The sequence below is a fragment of the Tenrec ecaudatus genome, chromosome 2, assembly GCF_050624435.1.
Source record: "Tenrec ecaudatus isolate mTenEca1 chromosome 2, mTenEca1.hap1, whole genome shotgun sequence".
Classification (NCBI taxonomy): domain Eukaryota; kingdom Metazoa; phylum Chordata; class Mammalia; order Afrosoricida; family Tenrecidae; genus Tenrec; species Tenrec ecaudatus.
The window spans coordinates 253631368-253651344 of NC_134531.1; the positions used below are offsets into that span (position 1 = coordinate 253631368).

Sequence of the window (19977 nt, forward strand, 5' to 3'; positions counted from 1 at the left end):
TGGTAGCTGAAACGTGGTTTCGACATGGTTTCCTTTTGGGGGGACTCCCTTGAATTTTTACGTTTGGATACATGGTTCCCCGGTCTTAGCCACTGCGTTCAGGTTTGGGGCTGTGGGGAGGGCAAGACGAGGTTGCACAGAGCCAGGAGGGCGCCTCCCGGTGCAGGGCACTGCTTGAAGCTGGCAGCCCAGGAGGATACATTGTAGCTGACTCGTCCTTTCTTTAGGCTATCTTTCCGGACACAACTGCAGAGTAGTGTTTAAGGGAATGGACTCTGGAGCCGGCCTGTCTGGGTTTGAATCCCGGCTTCTTCATTTACTGGCACTGTGGTTTTGTGCCTCAGCTCCCTCATTGTAAAGCAGAGGTAATGAGAGTGCCCACCTTTGAGACGGCTGCTGTGATAGTTTTATAATTGATAGGGCCCGCAGCCTGGCGCAGAGGGAGTGCTAGTATCTACATGGCCTAATTGTTACTGCCCGTCTTCTCATCGGTCTTGGGAAATGAAAGTTCCTGCCCTCTCCCAGGCTTAGGCAGCAATCGCTAGACTTCTGCTGACTTGTGTACTGAAGAACCGACTGACCGATGGCTGGAAGATAGAGCATTACCTTACCCGTGTCCCCTTTCCTTCCTCTGCCCTTTCTAAGGCAGCCCTCCTGCTCCCATGGCTTTAAATATGTCAATCGTGTGCACACATTACCCCCAATTTTAATCTCTAGCCCTTCGTTTTTGAAAATCACTTTATTGGGGGCTCTTACAATTCTTATCACAGTCCTTACATACACCCATTGTGTCAAGCACATTTGTCCATTTGTTGCCATCATCATTCTCAAAACATTTGCTTTCTACTTGAGCCCTTGATATCATCTCATTCCCCCCCCTCTCTCCCCTCTTCCTCACGAACCTTTGATAATTTAAAAATTATTATTATTGTCATATCTTACACCATCTGACGTCTTCCTTCACCCACTTCTCCACAGTCCGCCCCCCAGGGAGGAGGCTATATGTAGATCCTTGTAATCGGTTCCCCCTCTGCAACCCACCTTCCCGCTATCACCAGTCTCACCACTGGTCCTGAAGGAATCATCTCTCCTGGATTCCCTGTGTTTCCAGTTCCTATCTGTACCAATGTACATCCTCTGATCTAGCTGGATTTGTAAGGTAGAATTGGGATCATGATGGGGGTGGGGGGGTGGAGAAGCATTTACGAGCTAGAGGAAAGTTGTATGTTTCATCGTTACTACATTGCACCCTGACTGGCTCTCTTCTCCCGGAGACCCTTCTGTAAGGGATGTCCAGTGGCCTACAAATGGGCTTTGCATCTCCACTCCACACACCCCTTCTCATTCACAATGATATGATTTTTTTTTTTTTGATGAGGCCTTATACCTGATCCCTTCGACACCTCGTGATCGCCCAGGTTGGTGTGCTTCTTCCATGTGGGCTTTGTTGCTTCTGAGCTAGATGGCCGCTTGTTTACCTTCAAGCCTTTAAGACCCCAGATGATAAATCTTTTGATAGCCGGGCACCATCAGCTTTCTTCACCACATTTGTCTTCAGTGATCATGCCGGGAAGGTGTGGCCCTTCCTTCTTGCCAGACCTTCAGATTCAGAAAGTCAACTGGATCCTTAGAACATGTCTTCTTGGGGATCTCAGCAGCTCAAATTTAACACATCTCAGGGAGAGCACTCTTTCTGTCCTCCTGAAAATGTCTTCTTTCGTAAGTCTTTCCTCCGTAGCTGACTAACTGCCCAAGCCCAAACCTAGAGCTCTCTGTATTTTCACTGTTGCCCTTGCCTCTTTCCCTGGAGTCCATCAGCAGGTTCAGTCAGCACTCCCAGAGTGCAGGGTGACTTCTCTATCCCCACCACCCTAGGCACTCTCAGCAGGGTCAAGGGGTCTCCGGCATCTGAAGACTCATCTCTCTTGCTGGTGTTCTTCTTCTCTCTTCTGAAGTCCAATTTCCCACACAGTAGCCTAGGTAAGCATTTAAAAGTGTGAATGGGACCGTGTCAGTCTCCTGTTTAAAATCCTCCAGTCACTCCTGCTTGCTTTGTCTAACTTATCACTTACCTGCTCACTTTTTTTCTGGGTTGGCACTCGACTGTCAGTTTCTTTAGGACAGAGGTGTTGGTTTATTCACTGGCTTAGTCTCAGTAACCAGAATATAATAATATAATTAATATGCATATTCCCCCCCCCTTTTTTTTTTAAGGATGAGCTTTGGAAGATCCAGGAGAAACTGGAATGTTACTTTGGCTCCTTGGTTGGCTCAAATGTGTACATCACCCCTGCAGGATCGCAGGGCCTACCCCCCCATTATGATGATGTCGAGGTAAGAGAGGAAAATGCACAGCGAGGGAAGAGGGAATGCCACTTGCCAGGGCTCGGCTCCCATGATTCTCTGAGGCTCGTTGGCAGGTCACTGCCCACAGTTTCTGCATGGGCTCTTGCGATCTTGCCCTCACTTAAATGCTGGGCCAAGGTCAATTCCACCAAGCTGGTTTCCTCTTCCTTTTACAGGGAGAGATTGTTTCCAACCTGATTCATACAAAGAGCCTCACATGCCTATAAATCAAGTAATTACTGGACTGACCAACGGAAACGCCTCTGGCTTTTTCTTTACATTCAAGTGTAAGATGAAGTCACAAAGACTTCTCATAGCTGCTGTCATCTTGTCGTTTTTGTTATCAAAGCACATCTGTATGTACACATGGGAATATATTTACGTATGTAGATATTCCCGTTTGCAAAAACCTTTGGGACAGCGTGAATGGGTGACATGATTTCACCTCAGCTCTGGTTTCCAAGGAAAAAAAAGGACTTTTTGTCATAGATATTTATTTCATAATTTTATTTTTGTACTAACAGAAATTGTGAATGAACACAGAATCAAAAGCCCTTCTTTTTAGCCCATCCTTTTTCCTTTCTGGGTAAGTTAGTATCGTATGGTTTCTAAAAACAATTAAAATATATATGTATAAAGCATCAAAACACCTTTTAGAGGATGATGACTGCAGAAGCTGTAGTTTATTTCAATCTGCGCATGCTCTTTCAGTATTCGGAATTTTGACATTCGATACTGGCTGAAGGTTGACTTTTCCATCAGGGATTATGGGCTTTCCACTATCTGATAGAAGAACTACAGACATGAGATAGTGGGGTATAAACACCCCCACCCCAAAGGAAATAATGAAAACCCGTTCAGCATTTGGGTTCATGAATACGCCCCAGTCCTTTTAACTTTCCTTTCAAGGTGGAGGGAAATGGAGATGTGATCCTTTATGTGGAGAGAAATGTAGGTACGATCCTTTATTGTTGTCTTTAATCTGGAATGGGTACTTTGCCTCGGCCCTTTAAGAGCTCCATAGGAGTGTTTTGTCACCTGAGCTGTAGGCTTCTCTCTGATGTCTCCGGCTCTGCAGGTGTTCATCTTGCAGCTGGAGGGCAGGAAGCACTGGCGCCTCTACCGGCCCACTGTGCCCCTGGCTCGAGGGTACAGCGTGGAGGCCGAGGACAGGATTGGGAAGCCGACGCACGAGTTCACACTGAAGGTACAGATCACCTCTCTCTCTTTCTAACCTTATCATACGTGTATTAAAATATCATTTCCTATATGATATACAGCCTTTATAATAACACACTTCCATGTACCCACTCCTAGCCTTTGTTTCATTAAAAAAAATCATTTTATTGGGGGCTCATACAACTCTTATCTCAATCCACCCATCCATCCATCCATCCATCGTGTCAAGCACATGTGTCCATTGGTTGCCCTCGTCATAGAATGCATCTTAAGTATGTAGTGCTGCTGTGAAAGGAATGTCACTAGGGTGAGGGGCTTTCGTGAACAAAGGTTTATTTTTCTCACAGTTTAGGAAACTAACCACTGACTCAATGGCTGGCTTTGGTGGATGGTCCTTGTCTCTTACAGGTCTGTTCCTGGGTTTCTTGGCCAAACTTCATGTGGCAGGACATCTTATCTCCCCCGACCTGTGCCTCCTGTATGTGTGCATAATCTATGAATCTCAAAAGTGATTAATTTAAAACATGCCCAGCGCTGATAGGGCCTCATCAGCATAGCAAAGCAAACCTGGTTCCCACGTGGATTGTATTTGCAAGAAATGAGTTCGGTCAGCAGTCAAACCTACCCTTGTCTCCTCAGGGAAAAGATGGACTATCTCCTCCTGTGAAGATCTATAGCCTCAGAAGCCCCGGCTAGGGGCAGCTTTCTGTTGGAATGCACTCCATGGTGTGGGGGGGGTGGTTCAGTTGAATTACTGGGTACGGCTCTTCTCTCTATAGTCTTTGTAACGCCACCAAATGACTGGGTGGAGTATGCAAATAGGGTGTGCGGGACTAACGTGAGGGGCTGGCCAGTTTTGCCCTTCTGCTGGGTATAAAGTGAGACGTTTCAGAATTCAGGAGAGAGAAGCAGACCTCTTTGTGGAAAAGTGGTGGCAGGGGCAACACCAACAGCACAGACAGCGGCTGCCCGGGAATGAGTGAAGCTGAGCGCCTTTGAGCAGGAGGTTGGCTGGCAGAGTGGGCGCTCCTTGGGCATATAGCAGTTCCAAAGGCGCTTTTTTAATGCTTGCCTGAGCAGGACAGAGGCCGAGGGACTGGGTGGCTGGGGACCCAAAGATCCAAGAGAGACATGACTGTGGGTACCACAGACAAGAGAACTGTATCCTTCATATTTCTGATCCTAGCTTGTAACCATTTAACTTCCCTAAGAAGCCTCATAATCTTGAGTATTGTCTTTGAGTTCTTTGGGGCCACTGCAAGAGATTATCAAATCAAGCAGAGGAGTAGAGTACCACAAGAGATATAGTTGGTATCAGAACAGGGTCAGAGGGCAGAGGCATGCCTGGCCTCTCTTCATAGGAATCATCCTGAGGCAGATGTGGAATTAGATTCTCCTTCCCCCAGAGGAAGGCAGGTGCTGCTTCCACGCGATTTCCTCAGGGACCAAATGCAACTACCATTTGGGTATTTCTCTTTTCCTAAGACAAGTTCAGGGGTAAGCTTTTGTGTCTGCAAAACATAAGCATCCCAGGGGTAGGATATCTAAGAGTCTTGATGCAAGGGGTCTTTCATTCCAGTTACCCAGTTTCTCTTCTTTTTAATTAAAAAAATCATTTTATTATGGGCTCATACAACTCTTACCACAATCCGTACATACATCAATTGTGTAACACACATTTGTACATTTGTTTCCCTCATCATTCTCAAATCATTTGCTCTCCACCCAAGCCCCTGGCATCAGGTCCTCATTTTTTTCCCTCCCTCACTCGCTCCTCCCTCAAGAACTCTTGCTAATTTATAAATTATTATTTTGTCATTTCTTGCTGTGTCCCACGTCTCCCTTCACCCATCTTTTCTGTTGTCTGTCCCCCAGGGAGGAGGTCACATGTAGATCCTTGAAATCAGTTCCCCCTTCCACCCCCCCCTCCCTCTGCCCTCCCAGTATCGCCCCTCTCACACTGGTCCTGAGGGGAGTTTCTAAAGGTGATTTGGCGGTTGGTACTTGTAGAGTGAGCTCAAACATTTCAATAGATATTCTGTCAGAGCCTTGTTTTTGGCTACTGCATTCAGTGCAGTTTGAACTTCGTCCTTCAGCACCATTGGTTCTCGCTCATGTGCTACCTCCTGAAATGGTGGTCCACTCGTTCTTTTTGGTCCAGTGGCTCTGTGTATTCTTTCCCGCGTCTCTTGGTGTTTAGTGCATCTTTCAATATTTGCTTATAGACTCTTTCAAAATTGCCATGCAAGGCCTTAATATTTTCTTGAATTGTTTCCGTTCCAGATATGATGAGCGTGTTCTTCCTTCTTGGTTTTTAATTCTAGGTCCTTGCGCATTCTGTTGTAGTATTTGGCTTTGTCTTCTTGAATTGCCCTTTGGAATTTTCTAGGCAGCTCTTGGACTTCATCCTGCCTTCCTTTTGCTGTAGCTGCTCTACAATAAGGAGCCAGTTTCAGAGTCTCTTCGGACATCCACTCGGATCTTTTTTCCTGTCTTTTTAACGACCTTTTGGTTTCTTCATGAATGATGGTCCTGATGTCCTTCCCTGGCTCAGCAGATCACCTGTCTTTAGTGTTCCATGTGTCAAATCTGTCCTTGAGATAGTCTCGAGTTTCAGGTGGTGGTAGACTCAGGGTCGTATATTGACTCCTATGGGTGTTTTAATTCTCATCTGCTTTATCTTGAGCTTACATATGAACAATTGATGCTCTGTTCCGCAGTTGGCCCCCGCTCTGGTTTTAGCTGCTGATATTGAGCTTCCCCATTGTGTCTTCCAACAGAGGTAGTGAAGTTGATTTCTGTGTATCTACCTGGGGATGTCCTGAACAAAGGTATTTGCTGTGAACAAGTGGTTGGTTTTGCAAAATGCTATCATGTGATCTCCAGCTTCATTTCTATCACCAAGTCCATATTTCCAATACTGTTCCTTCCTCGTTGTTTCCAGCTTTTACAGTCCGGTCTCCAATAACTATCTCTGCTTCTTGATTGCAATGTTTGATCAATTTCTGACTGAAGTTGATAGAATTCTTCATCCCTAGCTTTTGTGGTTGCTGCATAAATTTGAGTAATAATATAACAGCCATATTGATTGGATTTCCTTGAAGGTGGAGAGATAAAGTCTGACCACAGGTAGCAGTTTACTTCATGATGGATTTAGCAAGATCCAGCAGCACAGTAAGCTCTTATTTCCTACACTTGATCTTAGCCAAAAGGCCGAGAAGCGATTAAGCTCTTACTTCCTAATAAACCCTAGAATTAGGAGTATTCGTGGAATTAGGAGTACTGCCTGTGAGTGGTGTGCAGCCACTGAATGGATTAAACTTTGATCATTAAATCCTTAAAGAATCCAACAGAGCAGTGGAGTGTGCTACAGGAGAGACAGCTGACATCAGAATTGGTCGAAAGTTTGGAGGGTGGAGGCATGTCTGTCCTCGGCCTCATAGGAATCAGCTGGAGAACCCCCCTGCTTGTGAAGTTTGAGGAGATCAGATGCCATCCTCAAGCCATTCCTACTGTCCCAGTAATCTCGGTTTACAAAAACAGGATTTGACCCACTGGCCGTAGTTTCCAGACGGTGGTTCAAGATTATAAAAAACAAAGCAACACAGTTTCCTGTTATTGATAGCAGGCAGAGATTTTAAAACTAAGAAGCACTGAGAATTAGACACTAATGACAACTTGGACGCAAGATGGAAGAACTATAAAAACCCTGAGTATATGCAACTATGCCAAGCCTTAGAAAGTATGAAATGCCCAAAGGGGCTTTGTTTCTCCCTTCGTGGGAAAGGAAGCCCACCGGCAGTTTCTTGTGGGCCTCCTGGTTCTGCTGCCAGTGTCCCTGCTAATGCTTCTTGCCCCCTCTCGCTATCTCGCAAGGTGCTCACTATTCTGCATGTCCCCCGGATGAGGGTTCCTGGACACAAACGACACACTCCATTCTTGGCTCTTCTTTCTCGGTGATTGTGAGAACTCCCTTTTTCTCTCTGCGATGATTCATTGTAAGCCTTGCAGGGTGACCAAGCTCCTCATTCGGTTCCATACACATTATTTACAAGATCCCAACCCCACAAGGGTGCCATGCATCTTATTAACATATTCCCATCCAACCTTTATGTAGTCTGGCTGGTGCTGTGGGCTAAGTAATGGGCTAATAATGGGAAGGTTGGTGGTTCAAACCCACCAGCTGCTCTGGGGGAGGACAAGGCTGTCTGCTCCTGTAAAGATTTACCGTCTCAGAAACCCTGTATAGAGTTGCTAAGAGTCAAAATCAACTTGATGGCAGTGGATGAGTTTACCCAACCTTTTGGTGAGAGTTATGAGACCATGCCTTTAGACAAAATTATCAGGAGGAGCCAGGCCCTGGATAAAGGCACACGCTTGGTTAGGTAGAGTCAGTGAAAAGGAGGAAGACCCGCAAGAAGGTGGGTTGACAGAGTGGCTGCAACATGGACTCCAGCAGAACAATTGTGAGCCCGGCGGGTTTCGCCCTGTTGCACATAGGCCTGCTGTGAGTCGGAGCTGACTCAACAGCCGCTAACAACCACAACCAGCACCTAGGATGAGGCAAGAGACCATCAGCCTCTAGAGCAGTGGTTCTCCACCTGCGGGTCGCAACCCCTTTGAGGCTCAAATGACCCTTTCACAGGGTTTGTTTACGATCATCGGAAAACACATGTCCAATGGTCTCAGGAACCGAGACACCGCTCCTCCATCCGTCTCCAGGCGGGTCTGCCCACATGTGGATACATCCACAGACTAGACTGTTACCCATGCTATGCCATGCTTCAAGACAAAATTTCATTTATTTGTCATTAGAAGTAAATATTTCACAATATATAATTATTGTTTTTGTGATGAATCACTATGCTTTAATTATGTCCAATTGGTAACAATGAAAATACATCCTGCATATCAGATATTTAAATGACGATTCATAACAGTAGCAAAATGACTGATGAAGTAGCAATGAAAATAATGTTATGGTTGGGGGTCACCACCGCAGGAGGAACTGCATTCAAGGGTCTCAGCATGAGGAAGGTGAGGACCACTGCCAGAGCCTTCGCAGACAGCATGGCCCTGGCTGACTTGATTTCAGCCTCTGAACTCCCAGAACCAGGATGCATGCTACGTTTCTGAGATTTGATGTCACCTTGATGTCCTTTCTTACGGCAGTGCTGGTAAAGATACCCGATCAGAAGAAGGTTTCCCTGGCTGTGCTGGATAAAAATCACACTCCAAGCACATGCCTGCCCCCCTCCCCGCCCCACTTCCCCGTTTGTCCTTCCGCTTTGTTTGCAGCGCATTCACTGCCCACTACCATAGACTGATTGTTTCATGCCTTGGTTGTAACTCTTTTTCTTTCTTCCCTTTCTGGGACTATTGTCTTTCTCAATTGGAATGTTCTACCTGAGGCCTGGTGTTTTTTGTGCTCCATGTTCTACCCCGGAGCCTCGAGGGGTGCTGGGGTGAATCTGCGTGGAAGGCCTCGCTTGGGCACCAGTGCAGCCACACTTAGGGACAGGTAGCGCCAGTACCAGTAGAGCACACCTTTCTGAACCCAAAGGCTGACGTTTCGTCGCAGTCCGGTGTTAGCAGGCAGAAGAAGCCACCTGTCTAGCTCTTAGGAACATGCAAGAGGGCTTCAAAAAGTTCATGGGAAAATTCCGTTTTCTTTCCATTCCATGTTTCCACGAACTTTTTGAAGCCCTTTTGTTTATGTATTGCCATTTGATTTACAAAATACCTTAAGAAAAAAAAGTTAAACCAATTTCTTGAGCTCTTGAATCACTAGGTGTGGCTTTTGTCATGGAGAACTGAAACTCAAAGCCTATATTTATCTCTGTAAAAACAAACAGGACTAAGAGGGCACATTCCTTATTAACACTCCACCCCTCCTTGGTCACCTCTCTTTCAGCCCGGTGACTTGCTCTACTTTCCCAGAGGGACCATCCATCAAGCAGAGACCCCTCCAGGACTGGCCCACTCTACTCACGTGACCATCAGCACCTACCAGAACAGGTGAGCACTCCTAGCCTCGGGCCCCGGGACAGCACTGAGCTGTGGCCTACAGCGGCCACTTGTAGAGCGATGTGAATGACTGGCCACTGTCTGTCCCCATGCCTCCAGAGCTCTGGCTTGAGGCTCCCCGGCCGACTTCAGGATCCCTGGAGTCTCCCGTCTGTGAGGCTGGCCCTCAGTGCTCTTGAGAGCACGGGGAGTTACCCAGAGAAAGAAGTGCAGCTGCAGGTTTGCCCTCCTTTTGCTGATGCGAAGCCTGCTTTTCGTGTGATGTGCGGTTTCCAGGGATCACGGCCCACGAAGGCAGAGTCGGCCAGGCAGTCTGGAATCACGGAACGACAATCGCATGCACCACGCCGTTCCAGCGAAAGCACATTCCTTTTTAGCAGAGTTCCTCCTCCCCTGTCAGGGACAGGCAGGCCGTGGCACTTGAGTTCTTTCCAAGCTACAGGGAAAGCCCCCGCCGTTAATGAATTCACTCAGCAAGCAGGTACCCACCCGGCCCGGTGCAAGTTGATGGGAAAGCATGCACGGTATTACAGAGGCCAAGGAAGAGTTTCTGTTGGGGAAGTGATGGCTGGAGAAGAGCAGGCGTGCAAACAGTTGCCAGGTACCACGCTACATCCTATGGTAGATTTCCAGAGGAGCCACGTGGGACCCAGGAAGGCATTTAACCAAGTGAGGCATCAGGAAGTTTCCGGAATGCCTTGCCTTCGGAGCTGAGGGAGTCTTAGAAGATGAGTAAGCAGGGTGGGTCAGCAGGCCCGAGGAGGAAAGAGAGGGACTTCCAGGCCCAAGGGACAGCAAGTCCCCTCCTACCTTCAAAACCTTCACTTGCAAAACATGTGGGCTCGCATCTCTCTGCTTTCCCCTCTGCCGCCCCAGCGCTGAAGACCCTGTGTTGAAAGTCCTACTGGGAGAACCGTGGTAAGCCTGGCCTACTTCCCTCTGCCCAGAGAGAGGGCCTACGAGTCTGCTAGACTTTCATGATGAGGAAAGTTCTTGTCAGTGTGCCATCGCGGAACAGAAACTCACCCAGGCTGGCCCCAGGGCAGGGGCCACCGGGAGCCTGAGTCAGACCAACTGTAGAAAGGCTGGAACCGGAGTTCGTTTGGAATCGTCTGCAGCCACTGAGGTGTCCTGGGAACCTCCGTTCTGATGGCCTTCTGATGGTAGTGTTCCCATGTTAGTGTGGGCTCAGCTGCTCCCGCTTGGCCCTGTTTTTTTATTTTTTGCCACCAACCGGGTGTTCTACGACTAGGTTTTCTTCCTTTTCTGTTCCCTCATGTCATTGGCTCCTCGCAAGGCTCCATCAGTTACTTCCCTGGCCTCCGTCTCAGTGACCCCACAGCTCGGCTTCTGCTGGCCCTGGCTGACTTGCCGTTTCCCCAATCCCGCTCCTTTCTTGGCTGAGGTTGGAGGTGGGTGGAGAGCATGGCGCCAGCGCCAGAGCCCTGGCTCGTCAGCCACACTCGCTGCCCTCTGCGTCCGGTGCTCCTTCAGCTTCGGCAGCAGGACGGGCGCCTCTTCGGAGCCTCTTGTGTGGGAGTGCGGCTGTCGAGGGGACCATCGTATCCACATGGGCCCTGCAAAGCGCTGCTGCTCCTCGCTGTGTGAACAAGCAGCGATGGAATGTGACGCGCGGAGCCCTGCGGACCTGCTCTTGAACTCCTCCTGGCGCTGTCAGCGCCTGACTTCCGCCCGCCGCCCCGAGGGAGGCAGGTGCTTTTTCCTGCCGAAAGGGCTGCGCGTAGCAGGCACACCCAGGTGAAAAGGACGGCGCCCAGGTGGTGGGTGTCTTGGGGACGGGCGCTCAGGTGGCTCTCGCCCTCCTCGGCCGTTTCTCCAGGAGGGAGGCGCCCCCACGTTAGCTGGGCGCACTTTGCGGGAAGCAGCGCGCCACACTGGGGCCTTCCACTTGGGGCAGAGCTGGCAACTTGAGAGCAGCTAGGGGGTGCTTAGAGCGAGCACCCCTCCAGGGCCTGGGTCTTGCATGGGCCCACATCGAGGAACGAGCCCCTTCTAAGCGCCCCCACAACGCAGAGGGGATTGAGCACCAGGCTGATCCGACATGTTATTGTTGGCCGCAGCTTGCTTTCTGCTTTTCGCCACGGGGAACCATCGTTGGAGCTTAGCAAGCTGCAGCCCATTGCTCTGCAATTGTTCTTGCTGGTGAGCGTTTGACTGAGAAAAATGCCTTTAGAAAAATCAGGATAAATTGTAATAAAACGTCAGGTTTAAAGTCCGGGGGTAGGGCTGGTGTCCCAAATTTGTTTCTTTTGGATTTACTAGTGATTTTATCTAAATTCTGGATTGTTAAAATCTCCTATGAAGTTCTTATCACAGTCACTTGCGTTGTTGTAAGCAAACAACAACAAAAACTGGATCCCTTGTGCTTTTCAGTGTGATGGCAATGTGGGAGTCCTTCTCTGGTCCCGGAAGGGATGTCACAGATCAAGCCCAGCTGTTTACTTAGTGGGTATCTGGCAGCGGAGCGCAGGGAGAGAGCTGTGCTTCCTGCGGCCTGCGGCTCTTACCCGAGTACTGACAAATTCAACTCCACACGCACCGAGCAGCGGCGGCTTAGCGTGTGTGCCCCGTGCCGCTCGCGCCAATCCTCCGACGGCGCCTTTAAAGAGCATGCTGGAGTCTGAAAGCCCAAATGCGGGGTTCTGCCGTGTGGACTCCTGAGCCTGGGGCCTCGCTTGGTTCCGGGGGCCCTTCCTTGGCACAGAGCCGATTCCCAAATGGGAGTCCGTCCACAAGCATAATCCAGCCCAAACCCACTGCCCTCTCCCCACCCCCAGGGCATTCCAAGTCATCGCCAGCCTCTAGGACGAAGGAGGCCTGCTCCTCTGGTGTCGGGGGTGAGTTCCATATTGGACGGCTAATTGCCAGGTCATCAGTTTGAAACCACCAGCTGCTCGGTGGGGGAAAGAGGCGGCTTTCTACTCCCGTAGAGTGACAGCCTCGGACACTCATAGGGCAGCTCGAGGCCACATCACATGAGGGCTGTGTGTTTGGAGTTGGGATCTTTACGGGAGCAGGCTGGCTTGTCTTTCTCCTGAGGAGCAGCTTGTGGGTTAGGCTTCGCACACATTTGGAGTGGACACCATTCAGTCCGTTATAGGCAAGTACATTGAAACCCAATTTGTAGCATTTGGCTTTAGAGTTTAATATTTTAGGTGTATTTTGCATGTGTTTATGGGTAATTGTGCTTTTCTTGTTGCCTCTTGCCTCTTCTAGTTCCTGGGGAGACTGTCTTTTAGATACCATTCCTGGGCTTGTGTTTGATATCGCAAAGGAAGACGTGGCGTTACGGGCTGGCTTACCCCGGCAGCTGCTCCTGGTAAGGAGTAGAGACAGGTGGGGGAGGAAGGAGGCAGGTACCTGCAGGTGAGCCGAAACCTCGGCCTGCCTTCTTCCTCAGATAAACCAAGCCCGTCTCCTCCTGTGCTGACCGCTGGGGTGTATGGGGTAGAGAGCGTGCAGCGCCCTGTTTCACGGTCATCCCGAGAAGGGGGGTGTTGTGGAAATGTCAATCTTGGTATTTCACAGTGGCCGTAGCAGGCAGGGCCCTGGTGGCATAGGGGTCAGCAGTTCAAAACCACCAGCGACTACACAGGAAAAAGATGAAGCTTTCTACTCTCATAAAGATCGACGCCCACAGCGGGCATTTGTACCACATGCTATGGGGTCGCTATGAGTCAGCATCCACTCGAGGGCAGGGGAAGCTTGAGTGTGGGGCGGTTAGACTGCTGGCTGAAGAGAGCATGGATAAAGAACTTCGGCCACGCCCCCCGTCCGGAGCAGCTCCACCTATCCTCAGGTTATCCTGAGAAGAGCTTCCCCAGTGACCCGTGCTTCCCTTTCCTCTCCTTGTTTTCCGAAGCAAGCAGGAGCGCTGCTGCCTGGTTTTGAGGAGTGAATTAGTCTGAGGGGAGCCAAGCTGCTTGCTGTCAGAAACGGTCCCCAAAGAGAGGGACTCAACTTTCCCAAAGGCAGACCTGGGGGTGCTGTGCACTTACAGGGATCCCCTCTGTCCGGGCAAATCTATCTTTTGAGTTTTTTCTTTTTATCACAAATAGGCACCTTAGGATGAGTGGTGGCCCCAGGGCAGGGAGGGTCCCAGCCTGCTCCCCACCCGTCAGCGGGTGGCGGCCCTGGGTGCGTGCTCAGCACCGTTCTGCCAGGGTGGATGGTGGATGCCAGCGCTCCTTTCTGTTTCCAGCAGGTGGAAAGCGCAGCTCTCCGAACGAGATTAAGTGGCTTTCTGCGGATGCTGGCCGACCGGCTGGAGAGCACCCAAGAACTGCTGCCGTCGGACATGAAGAAGGATTTCATTACCAACAGACTCCCGCCTTACCACGTGGGCGACGGCACGGAGCTCTCAACACCAGGTGGGCTTGGCTGTTTTCTTCCAGGGAGCGAAGGCGAACCAAGGTGGGCTCCTCTTTGAGCCGAGGAAAGTAGGAAGCATTTCGTGTCTCGGGGACCCCAATCCGTTTGCAATGCACTGTGGTTGGGCCAGACATGCTACATGAAACCTTTAGCATTCAACCTGCTTTTCACCACATGTGTGCGGAAGAGCTGCTTCCCAGCACAATGGGGAACCAACACTGGTATGCTGACTGAGAACCAGCTGAGAGGGGGGTTCACGGAGTTGGTGGGCCAAATCCAGTAGAGTGTATTTCCGCTTCCCACTGAGCTCTGTGAAGCCTCTTCAGATGTGTACGAGCACCCTGGTATTTCTTAATCATCTTTGGTTTCAAAGATGTCAACTTTGAGATAATCTTGTGGGATTAGCCCGGGGGTGAGTAAACCAAGGAAAGCACGAGAGCCCCAGGCTAGCACTGCCACCCCCACACCACAGGTGACCGGATTCTGGCAGATTTGGCATGTGAATGGTGTGACACGACCTATGACCTGACCGATGGATGTTTCCATCCTATAGCAAGGACCGCACTCTTGTGCTGAGGCAAAGTTTGAATTACTGGCTTACGGCCAAGAGGAAAGGCAGTTATCATTCCAGACTTGGGTGGGATGGGGTGGGGCGGGGCGGGCCCATCTCAGGAGGAAGGTGTTGGAGATCCTTCAGGTGAGAGAGGCGATACTGGGAGGATGCACAGAGGGTGGGGTAGAAAGGGAAGCCAATTACAGGGATCTACATATAACCTCCTCCCTGGGGGACAGACAACAGAAAAGTGGGTGAAGGGAGATGTCTGACAGGGTAGGATATGACAAAATAATAATTTATGAATTATCAAGGGTTCATGAGGGAGGGGAAAATGAGGAGCTGATGCCAGCGACTTAAGTGGAGAGCAAATGTTTTGAGGATGATGGGGGCAACAAATGTACAAATGTGCTGTACACAATGGATTATGTGTGGATTGTGATAAGAGTTGTATGAGCCCCCAATCAAATGATTTAAAAAAAATATAGGCGCTGGAAAGGGCCTCCTGGATCTGGGTCTGTGTTGGGAGGTTTTCGGAAGCAGGGCTTGTCCCTGGACTGGCTGCTGTCAGAAAGGAGGGATGACTGGCTACCTCTTCTGGAGGTTGCTTGGTGTCATTAGTTGACTGAGACGTCTCACCACCCTGTGTGATGGAGTCCCACTGCCCCTTGGGGGTTCTTAGGTTCTTCGGGGGAACCGAGCGTCAGGTCCTCGAGAGCCAGAGTGGGCTCACAGCATCGGCTGTGTCGCCAGAGCTTCTATCTACAAGGCAGGAGGGAGGAAATGCAGCCGAAGCCAGAGTTGGCGAAGAAACCGCTCATTAGCCAGGTGTATCAGTCGGTGCTGCTGTAACAGCCATGCCACAAGTGGGTGGTGTTAACCAACAAACTGATTCTCTCCAAGTTTAGGAAGCTTGAAGTCCAAATTCAAAGGAAGCCGTTCTCTGTCTGCTCCGGGGAAGATCCTGGTCTCCTTTCAGCATTTGGGGGCCTTGTGTCCCTTGTAGCTCTCCCTGTGTCTTTCCGTCAGCCTCCCCAGGGGCCCAGGGGTTGTCGGCACTTGGAGGCTTGGGTCTCAGGGGTGCAGTCCATTCGCAGGTTTTCTTGCTTGGTTGTAGTCAGTCCCTCTGCTCAGTCGCCTCTGCCCTTTCATCTCTGTAACATCAGGGCTGTGCATTGAGTCAGGGTGCGGCATCTCCCCCTTATCCCCGTACGACCGATTGGCAGATCACCTCATTTACCCAACTGCCCAAGTACATGTGTGCCAGTCCCCTGAGAATCAGAGTCCAGTGGACACAAAGCAGGGAGGACGCGTTTCAGTGCTAACACGGGGATAAGGATGATGTCGGGTTATTTGCTATCGATTAGTGGTAGTCTTGGTTTTTTCCAGAGTGCAGACCAGAGTGTGGCTGGACCTCGTTCTTGTCTTGATTCATTGCATCCCATAGAGGCCTTGTCTGATGTCGGTGCTGAGAGGTGACTGAGCTCAGCAAGGGGACACTCCAGCCTGGCTGTGAGCACCAGGCCACCTGCCAGACTGTTTTTCTCTTTCTCCCAGGGGCTAAATGAGAGGATTATTTTTTACTAACATTTTAAAACCTTTATCATCAGTGGAGAACCAATGAAATAGGCAACTTCTACGTTTCGGCTATCATTTCTACGAACTTTATTAGATGTGTTTTGAAAAATGATATTTTGTTGTTGCAAAACATACACCAATTCAGCAGCTCCTGTGTGCACCAGTCAGTCACATGAATTACGTTTTATGTAATCATTCTCACCTTTTCCTGAGCTTTTTCTCCCCAACCCAGCATGAATTCACCGCATCTAAGATTCCCAGCTCTTCCTTTGAATGGCTGTTGTCAATTTAAGAACACCACCTGTGAAGCTCTTAAAGGAGCCTAATGCTCCAGGCTGTTTATACTAATTAAGCTAAAGTATTGTTCAGCTTTAAGATGATTTCAAGGAATATTTTTTGGTTTAAGTGTAAAGATTATCTTGGGCAATAATTCTAAGGGTTCATCCAACTCTCAAGGCTCTAGGAAGTCTAGAGTCCATGAGGATTTGAAATTCTGTTGTGCAGTTACCCTTACATCTGGACTCTGATCACAGACCATCTAGCTCTGTGGGTCTCACGGCAGAGGAGGCAGTTAATCACCGAGGTGCTTAGCCACACATTGCATATCTTCCACCAATTCCTGTGTCTCTCCCTCTGGTCTAGGAAAACAAAACAACTGTGGTGCTTTGAATAGCCGCTTGCAAATTTTCTGTAAACCCTCGCTCTACACACCCAAGTAGGTGATAGAGAGGACACTAAACAGGTCACTAGGCCCATTAGCTGCTTTGCTCCCTGAGACCATGCCCCAAGCTTCCAACCCATTGAGGGTTTGGGTTGCACATAAACTCCGCCGCCACTCTTCATTGGGATTGTTTCAAATACATCACACAACATATGCCCATTTAGCTTTTTAGAGGTTTCTAAGTTATTGATGGAAATTTCAGTAACTGGCTGGGCCAACCTGGTACTCCCTTCCACCCTTGGTAGCCATTAATAAAGTGTATACTCGATGCGTTTCACTCTTCTTTTTATACATGCGCTCATACAATCATGTGATGAAGACTTTCAGTCAGCATCATGTCTTCTTGCTCCATCTGTATTGCTGCCTGGATCAAGACACCTCCCTTCTCTTGCTGGCTCAGTAGGAGTCCTCCTGGGAAGGGATTTTACCCCATTTTGTTTATCCGCTCGTCTGTTGTGGGCACTGAGGTCGTTTCCACTCTGGGCTGCAGGGAGCCCGAGGCTGCACTCTGGCTCGGAGTGGGGGAGCTGGGCAGAGGGGCTCGGTTTTCAGGAGCTGCCGCAGCGTTCTCTACCTGTGGTACATTGGGCATTCTCCGCAGCAGTGGGTGCACGGGTTCCGATTTCCCCACGTCCTCGCCAACGTTTGTCATCTTGTAGTTTGTATTCATCTATTTCTCATCTTAGCCATCATAAAAGGCATACATAGATCTTGTGTTTTTGATTCGCATGTCTCTACTGGCAAGCGGCACCAAGCTCCTCTGGTGGGTGCATTGTGTGGTGATTCTTTTGTCAAAAAGAAGCCCCTTAGTTTCTTATGTGCAGGCGCGTCGCACTCAGCGGCACATGCTATGCAGGCGTCCCGTGCTGCAGCTGTACACTAGGTTTTCAAGTCCAAGTGTGACCCCTCCGCCGACATGCCTGTTGCTCTTGGGGGCCATCTGCCATTGACGGTTGGCGTATCCATTTGGAGGCTCTCACGGGTTTTGATTGGGATTGGGTTGGATCTACACATCACTTTGGGTATAATATAAAGGAGCTTCAAAAAGTATGTGGAAAAACAATGAAAAGATAATGGAATTTTTCTATGTTTTTCGAAGCTCTCCAATACTGACATCTTAATATGCAGGCTCCGGATCCACAGACATGAACCATGTTTTCATTTACTCGTCTGCTTTCATCTCTTTCGGCCGTGTTTTAGTCATTTTCAATGTGTGAGTCTTTCATGTCTCTATCAGTCTTGGATGCAACTATAAGTGGATTGTTTCCCCACTTTCCCTTTGATTTCTCATAGCTGGTGTAAAAATTCCCATTTGTTGACCTTGTACCCCGCAGATACCTTTTTCTTCTTATCGTAATGCTGGCAGGTGGCCTTTAATATGACACGGCACTTGACCGGGGAACTAGTAATTGGTAGCGTGGGCTCAGACAGTCTTCCCCAGTGTCTGTGGGGAGAGAGAGTAGTAGTTCGAGGGGCGAGGCTGGAGCCGCACTGAAGGCACTGTGGCCCTGTTCCGTGACCTCGCTCTTTGCTTCCAGGGCCTCTATGTAGTGAACTTGCCAACTTGAGAAGTGGGCTTTATAATGTTTGTGGAACATTGTCTTTTTTTAAAATATCTTACTGGGGGCTCGTACAATTCTTATCACAATCCATATATAACATCCATGTGTCAAGCACATATGTACATTTGTTCCCCTCATCATTCTCAAAACATTTGCCTTCTACTTGAGCCCTTAATATCGGCTCATTTCCCCCTCCCTCCCCACTCCTCCCTCCTTCATGAACCCTTCATCATTCATAAATTATTTTTGTCATGTTACACTGCCCAATGTCCCCCCACCCCCGCCCTCTTCTCTGCTGTCCATCCCCCTGGGAGGAGGCTATACGTAGATTCTTGTCATTGGTTTCCCCTTTCCACCCCACATTCCCTCCACCCTCCAGGCATCGCCACTCTCACCACTGGTCCTGAAGGGGTCATCTGCCCTGGGTTCCCTGTGTTTCCAGTTGCAATCGGTACCAGTGTCCATCCTCTGATCTAGCCAGTTTTGGAACATTATCTTTTAATTCCATTTTCCCCACCCGCTTTGGGAGGCCCTCTCTTACCTTGTTACTCATCTAATGGTGGCTCTATCTGCACTGCAAGAACGAGAGTTTAAGAATGTAAATAGCACTTTTGGGTATCACTGTAGAGGAATACTTACTTTGGAGAGGGCAGTCCATGTTTGGATTCAGCTGAAAACCGTTAGGATACTTAAAATCAATTGCACCTGGAAATGGGTTGGAACCTTTGCCTCTCTGCTTCTCTTTCTAGGTGGAAAGTGGCCACAGCTGGACAGCAGAGTGAGCCTGCGGTTTAAAGAGCACATGGTCCTCACTGTAGGGCCCGATCTGGAGCAATCTGTAAGTATCTGAAAGGCAGATACAGCCCGCCTTAAGTGATCACAATTTCCCTATCTTCCTGAAGGAACCCCGGTGGCCCCGTGGGTTCAGCGTCAGGCTGCTAAGCTAACCCCAAGATCTTCTGTTCAAACCCACCGGCCATTCCAAAGGAGAAAGAGGCTGTCAGATTTAGTCTAGAAAACCCCATGGAATTCCACCCTGCCGATGGAGCTGCTGTGAGTGGAATCAGCTCCCGGCAGTGGGCGTGGCTCATCCCTAGGGTCATGGGGTCATGCCATCCCGTCTGTTCAGATGAGGACTTGCTTGGTTCTCTGGTTCTAAATTTTGCCTCTTGGGCATTTGGGGGCTTTCTCATCTCCACAACTTCCCCTGACTCCTGTTATCTGGTGATGAATGTCTTCTCACCCAAGTCCCACTGCCTCTTGCTGGGGCAACTCCACCCGGCCGCAAATGTATCACGTAGGATGTCTTCTTAGCCTCTCCCGCAGCCGGGAAACGAACTCTACATCCTGTGGCTGTGCCACCCAACCAAGGGGGCCTCAAACCTAGCTGACGGATTACAGACCAACTTGACGTCTTTGAAAAAATCATCCATTCCTGGGTTGAAGCTCCTCCCCTGCGGATCTTCTAAAGCTCCCTGTACCTTCCTAAGGGCCTTGGAAGCGATGCCTCTCCCCATGGCTTTTTATGCCATGATCAATCAGTGGGCGAGACCGAGGAGGGCTGATTACACTCGGACACATATGTCTGTATATGCACAGAGGACTTAAAAAAGGTGTGG

At 49.4% G+C, this 19977-nt stretch overlaps 1 protein-coding gene across 3 annotated transcripts in view; it reads left to right on the top strand.

The window, feature by feature from the left end:
- RIOX2 (ribosomal oxygenase 2) overlaps positions 1-19977 on the top strand; it is a 34959-nt gene that overhangs the window by 10295 nt on the left and 4687 nt on the right. For all 3 annotated transcript variants that reach the window (XM_075542435.1, XM_075542434.1, XM_075542433.1), the window contains exons 3-8: positions 2215-2334; positions 3425-3553; positions 9440-9543; positions 12790-12892; positions 13775-13943; positions 19108-19196. In XM_075542435.1, the coding sequence (XP_075398550.1) occupies positions 2215-2334; positions 3425-3553; positions 9440-9543; positions 12790-12892; positions 13775-13943; positions 19108-19196 (714 nt within the window). The remainder of the gene's footprint in view (positions 1-2214; positions 2335-3424; positions 3554-9439; positions 9544-12789; positions 12893-13774; positions 13944-19107; positions 19197-19977) is intronic.